The sequence below is a fragment of the Peromyscus leucopus genome, chromosome 22, assembly GCF_004664715.2.
Source record: "Peromyscus leucopus breed LL Stock chromosome 22, UCI_PerLeu_2.1, whole genome shotgun sequence".
NCBI classification, from domain to species: Eukaryota; Metazoa; Chordata; class Mammalia; order Rodentia; family Cricetidae; genus Peromyscus; species Peromyscus leucopus.
Window position 1 is genome coordinate 1,966,020 of NC_051081.1, and position 6,472 is coordinate 1,972,491.

At 66.3% G+C, this 6,472-nt stretch overlaps 1 protein-coding gene across 1 annotated transcript; it reads left to right on the plus strand.

The window, feature by feature from the left end:
- The first annotated feature begins 3,742 nt into the window (after positions 1-3,742).
- Positions 3,743-5,758, plus strand: LOC114689429 (basic proline-rich protein-like). The gene is made up of 4 exons (XM_028863718.1): positions 3,743-4,109; positions 4,288-4,601; positions 4,655-5,142; positions 5,215-5,758. The coding sequence occupies exons 1-4, from the start codon at positions 3,743-3,745 to the stop codon at positions 5,756-5,758; spliced, it is 1,713 nt and encodes a 570-aa protein (XP_028719551.1).
- Positions 5,759-6,472: the final 714 nt, after the last annotated feature.

A 6,472-nucleotide genomic window follows, 5' to 3' on the forward strand; every position in this document is an offset into this window, starting at 1 on the left:
ATCCACCCACCCACCCATCCATCCACCCACCCACCCATCCATCCATCCACCCACCCATCCATCCATCCACCCACCCATCCATCCCATCCACCCATCCATCCATCCATCCATCCATCCATCCACCCATCCGTCCACCCACCCACCCACCATCCATCCACCATCCATCCATCCATCCATCCGTCCATCCACCCATCCATCCACCCACCCAGTCATCCATCCATCCATTCAACCATCCCACTCACCAAATCCTATCTACTATGTGTGACTAGTTTCTACCCCCTGGCTTTTCAGCAGTTCTCAGCACCTTCCTTCCCCAAAGACCTGGGTTCAGGTTTCCATCTCCAACTCCATCCTTGTGGACAGAGAGCAGCCCCTCAGGGCTCCATTTCCATGTTTTCCAGTGTTAGGTCCGCATCTCTGTGCCCTGCATCTGGGGCTGTGGGTGTCAACAGCTCCGATGCCTCCCCATGGCCCCAGCTTGGCCCTGCTCTGTCTTTCAACTGGGTCTCCCGCCTCCCTCTGCTCCCCAACATCCCGCTGGGCGCTCCGGGGAACATTCCGTGGTTTGCATCAGACTGTCCGGCTCCGCGGAGCCTCAGATGTGGGCAGAGTGGGCGGCGGCCTGGCGGGCGCGGGCTGGGGAGACAGCGACCAGGGACCCTGCGCGGCAGTGTGGCGCAGAAGGTGGTGGGTGGCGCAGACCGGCGGCGGCAAGCAACGGGCAGCCACTTGGTGGAGAGGGAACTCCACCTGTCTGCCGTCCTCCATGGCTCCGTGGCCTGCGACGCAGCTGGCCCTGGGCCCTGCCCCCTTCTCTCCCCTTCTGTCTGTGTCCCTGGACGCAGGGCAGCCACGGGGGCCTCCTGCAGCTCCTCCCGAGAGCCAGGCTCTGTCCTGCCCCAGGGCCCCTGTGCCCCACGCCGGGGCCTTTGCCCAGCGGCAGCCCCTGAGCCATTGCCGTCCGGGTCTTCCAGTCTTCCTAATCACGCGTGCTCCTCTCCTCGCCCTTCTCAGCGCGCCCTGGATCTGAGGCTGACACACTCATCTGTCACTTCTGCTCTCTGATCTCCCCAACAGGCCAGGCCGGGCGGGTGGGGCGCCCCGCTTCACCAGGACACATAATAGGTGCCCAATCAAGGCGGCCAGCGGAAGTCCTTCTGGAATCTAACCACAATGCCTCCTGCTTGGTTTCCGTGACTATTACACAGTTCCTGACCCACCCCATGGAGAGCCCTTCACGGAGGCCGAGTCACCCGCCCATCCCCCACGCTAGCAGGTGAGGAAACTGAGGCAGGGAGGCTGTTACTGAACACACCAGCAGGAGAGTGGACAGCGTGGAAAGTGCAGTTATGAGAACTCGTAGCCAGGGAGACGCTAGGTCAGTCACAGGAAGGCCTTGCAGCATGCAGACCCAGGTTTGAGTCCAGGGGCTCCTGTGGATGGCCAGTCAGCGAGCTCCAGGCCAGGAGGCTCCACCTTACAGGTAACGCGCAGGTCAACCCATGCAAGGGGACTCAGTGCGCATGTGCACATGCATGAACACACACACACACACACACACACACACACGCTGTCTGGCCTGGGCTGGGTCCCCTCCCCCTCTGGCTGGGTTCACAATGAAGTTCTATTTTATATTTTACAGAGACCCCAGGGCCTTTGCATACCATGGAGAAATGCTCTGCTGCGCACCCACACCCCAGCTTCTGGTTTTATGTTTGTTTACTTTATTTACTTATTTTTTTAGTTTTTCAAGACAGGGTTTCTCTTTGTAGCCCAGGCTATCCTGGAACTCACTCTGTAGACCAGGCTGGTCTTGAACTCTCAGAGCTCCACCTGCCTCTGCCTCCCGAGTGCTGGGATTAAAGGCTGCGCCACCACTGCCTGGCATCTATTTTATTTTATTTTATTTTGAGACAGGGTTTCTCTGTGCAGCCCTGGCTGTCCTGGATCTCACTCTGTAGCCCAGGCTGGCCTCGAACTCACAGAGATCCGCCTGCCTCTTTATTTTGGACACTGGGACTGGGTTTCTTCCACTGTTTCCAGACCCTGCAGACTGGATTGTGGTAGTCTGACCTCTAACCTCTGACCTCAGGCTTACACCCGTCTCTCTGTGTGACTTTGACAGCTCAGTCCCTGGGGGCTTCTTCTAGAACCCCAGTTCCACCCCTTCATGGTCTGAAAACACCCCAGCCCAGCTCTGCCCTCAGAACGCAGGGGACTTTAAAACAGACCCAGGGCAAGTCCCTGCTCGGTCTCCACTGCCGTCCCCACCTACCGCAGGGTCGCAGCCGGCTCCTTCCTCCATCACCAGGCTGCGCCCTGCCCTGGGGCCTTGGTCAGCTCTGGCTACTTCCTAACTTCTGGTGAATTCCACCATGCGCGCATCTCAGCTCCGACGTCCCCTCCTCGGGAGGCTACCCTGGCCCCCGGGTCCCCGCCTTCCCTCTCCTGACTGTTGGCATCATTATGTGAATTCTCCACCCCCACTGGAGTTCTGCGGACCCTGGTACACAGCGAGTGCTCAATAAATGTTGACGGAGCTCAGGAGGGCAGAGCCGTGACCTGCGTCCAGGGATGCCCGCTGATGCCGCACATTCTCCCCAGAAAGTGGCTACGGGGGACGTCGCCAGCCACGAGGCCCCTCATCCCACCTCGAGGCCCAGCGGTCCCCAGGAGCCCCGGCCACAGACCACGTCCCCGCCAAGAAACCTGCGGCCCAGAGAGGGTGGGACACGGCACAAGGTCCCCCAGCGACGTGGGGCCCAGACCCGCACGGAGGAGGAGGCCACGCTGAGGGGACAGGCCACCGAGCCGCTCTGGGGCTGCTGGACGGACCAGGCCATGCGGCTGCCCCATGGCCGAGTCCACCCCTGGCTCCCCCGAGAAGCTTCCAGAAGTGTCCTTGGTGTGGGGCGACATCGCCCCGACAGAAGACGCCCCACCACCTCATCGCTCCCCGTGGGTTCCTTTCCCGCCAGGATGGAGGGGCTCAGGCGGGTCACTGGGCCCTGGGGACCCGGGGACCCCGTGGAGCCCCGGGATGAGGCCCAGTGGCCTGGGCGGCCGCCTTCCCCCGTGGGCCGCCTCGGTGCCCTCAGTGGGAGCGCGCAGAGCGCCCCCCGCCCCGCGCCCCCGGACCCCCGCGCCCCGCCCCCGCCCCCCGCGCCCCGGTCCCACGCCCCCCGCCCGCGTGCGCCCCTGCGCCCCCGCGCCCCCCGCCCCCCGGCCCCGCGCGCGCCCCCTGTCCCCCTTGCGTCCCGCCCCCCCCCCCCGCCCCCGCGCCCCCGCCCCCGCGCGCTCCCCGCCCCCGGCCCCGCGCGCTCCCCGCGCCCCCGTCCCGCGCGCTCCCCGCGCCCCCGGCCCCCTGCGTGCGCCCCTGCGCCCCACCGCGCCCTGGCCCCGCGGCTCCCCGGCCCCCGCCGCGACCCCCGCGCCCCGCCCCCCCCCCGCGCCCCGCCCCGCGCCCCCCGCGCCCCCGGCCCCCGCGCCCCCGCCCCCCCCCGCGCCCCCGCGCCCCCGGCCCCCGCGTGCGCCCCCGCGCCCGCACCCGCGCCCCCTGGCCCGCGCGCTCCCCGCCCCCCGGCCCCCGACCCCGCCCCCCGGCCCCGCGCCCCGCGCCCCCCGGCCCCCGCGCGCCCCCGCGCTCACCATCCACCACATCTTCGCGGCCATGTCATAGCAGAGCTGCCATTTGACCGACGTCTCCCCCGGCTTCCCGGACACGGGGGGCCCCGGCACCTCCATGCTGGGCCGCGACGCCCCTGAGGTCCCCGCGCGCGGCTCCCACGGAGCCAGTGCGTCGGAGACGGCCAGGGGAGCGGCGGCCCCGGCCAGGAAGGCGAGCTGGAGGGCGGGGACAGAGGCCACCCACAGCCCGGGAGGCGGCTGCCATCGCCGCGGCCCCGGATTTGTGAATGAGCCCCCCCGCCCCCCGCCCGCCCCCGGAAGCGCGGCCGCTGCCCCCGCCTGCCCCTGCCGAGCTGGGCCAGGGCGCCCCGGGGCCTTCCCGCCTCCGACACGCCGGGAACTTGGACCGGGGACACCGAGGACTCCTTCACGTCTAGGGGCCCGGGGTGAGGGGAGACCTGGCCCAGGCTGTGTGACGTTAGGTGAGTGCTTGGCCTCTCTGGGCTCCTGTGTTTAAGTGGGGAATAGGAACCCCCCGCCACGGCAGAGGTGGGTGGACGCCGCTCCTTACCTTACCTACTTGTGCGTTTACGCAGCACCGACTGTGTGCAGCGGAGAGGGCTCTGCAGGGCTAAAGCTGGCTTGGCCCTGCGCAAGCAGCGGGAAGGACAGAGGGTGGACTGCAGGAAGAACTCGCCAGGGCAAGAGCTGCCTGCTGGCCGGGAAGTGGCCCTGGGGAGCTGCTGCTCCCTGAGGGAGATAAGGGACCCGACACGTTGGGCAACGGGGCTGTCCTTCTGGAGTCTCCTTTCTTCTTTCCACCGCCCGAGGGCTCCTACGCACCCTGCAAAACCCCAGCCCTGCTGTGCCCCGATCCCAGAGAGAAACAGAACAGTGCCCCAGGCGTCTCCTGTCCCAACAAGCTGGGGCGGCCCAGAGAGGCTCAGTCAGGAGCCCAGGGCTGCGCAGCTGCAGTGTGACAGCCGCTGTTTCCTTCAAGTGCCCCCTCTCTGCCCCCCTTTTACAGACGGGGAAACTGAGTCTCGGGTGGGAGGTGTCGCCCGGTCCGCCCTCGTGGGCAGCAGGTGGCACCAGCCGCAGGAGACATCGCCCGCTTGCTGATGGACTGAGTCACGGTTGTGCCGACAGCGGAGGCCTTTCCACGTCACGTGGGTCTGGCCGCAACCTGAAGGAGGGAGCGGCGCCCCCCCCCCGCCTCACCCCTGCGAAGCACCCCGACCCCTGCGGCAACGGCTCCCCGACCTCACCCCCCAGTCCAGACCCAACCCCGCAGCCTGCACCCCCTGCCAAGCCTCACCCCTGCCAGCCTCACCCCAGCCCTGCAGCCTCACCCTCGCCTCACCTCACCCCTGCAGCCTCACCCCCCCCAGCCTCACCCCTGCAGCCTCACCCCAGCCCTGCAGCCTCACTGCCCCCCAGCCTCACCCTGCAGCCTCACCCCCTGCAGCCTCACCCCAGCCCTGCAGCGCACCCCAGCCTCACCCCACCCCTCCCGTACACCTCACCCCTGCAGCCTCACCCCAGCCCTGCAGCCTCACTGCCCCAGCCTCCTGCAGCCTCACCCAGCCCTGCAGCCTCACTGCCCGCAGCCTCACCCCTGCAGCCACACCCCAGCCGTAGCCCCGCAACCTTGTCACCGCCCCCTGACCTCACCTCCCCCCAGCCTCACACCCCCACTGGTAACCCCAGCCCGCAGCCGCACCCCTCCCCGCCTCCAGCTGTAATTTGCCTCGGCCTCTTGTGTCGCCCCTCCCCTACAGTCACCCCAGACGTGGAGCCAAGAGGGCCGGAGACCGGGATTGGGAGGAGACAGGGAGGTCACGGCCCAGGCCTACCAACCTTCACCACACCCCGTCGCCGCGCCTCGGTTTCCCGTGCTGCAGAAGGAGGGGTGAGGTCAGGGAGCCCCCGAGCCCTCCCTGGGGCTGATGCGCAGCCCCGCAGCCCGGGAGAGCCCTGTGGGGTGATGGAACCTGAGGACCAGAGTTCGAATCCCCAGCGTCCACGTGGGAAGTGGAGGCGAGAGGACTCGGGCTTGCGGGCCAGCCTCGGCTCACTAGTGAGCTGCAGGCTCGGGGGCCCCGGGGAGACGCTGGACGTCCGCCTGTGACCCCACACGACCCTGATGACGCCGCCGTCACAGTCCGGCCAGCAGAGGACGGCGCACAGGCGACCTCACTCCTGCGCGGGTTGTGGCCTCACTTTGTGGGCCGTGCATCTTAACGAAATTAGCTAATTAACTTCTGAAGTGAATTTGTTTTGTTTCGAATTTTAATTTCCCTTTGAAGTTTAACTTAACATTTACTTGTGTTCTTACACTGAGTCGCGTCTTCTCTACTTTATTATTCTGTTTTCAGACCGAGTCTCACGGTGCTGCCCAGGCTGCTACGGATCTCGCCATCCTCCTGCCTCAGTCTCCCCAGGTGACGTTTATTTTGGCCTGATTACGCCATTGCCCACGGGTGAAGGCTGAGTGGCGCCTGCGCAGGCGCACCTGGACCCAGCTGCCCCTGCGGGTGGGAGGGGGAAGGCCGCCTGGGGGGAAGGGGTTGGAGAAGTGGGGGAGGCCGCGCTGATTTTGCAAATTTTAGGGAACCCATTAAAAACACTGACAGGATTATTTCTGCTTTAACGACGACGTCCACAAGCCGCCCCAGTGCGCTGCACACAATGGGTGCTCAATAAGTGCTCCATTGATCCACCCAGACCCGCAGCTCTGTCTGCTGCAGGCTCCAGGCGCAGCCACGGGAGTCAGCGTTTTAGAGGAGCAACTGAGTCTCGGGCCGCTGAGCGTCCTCAGCCAAGAGCGGTTCTTGACTGATTC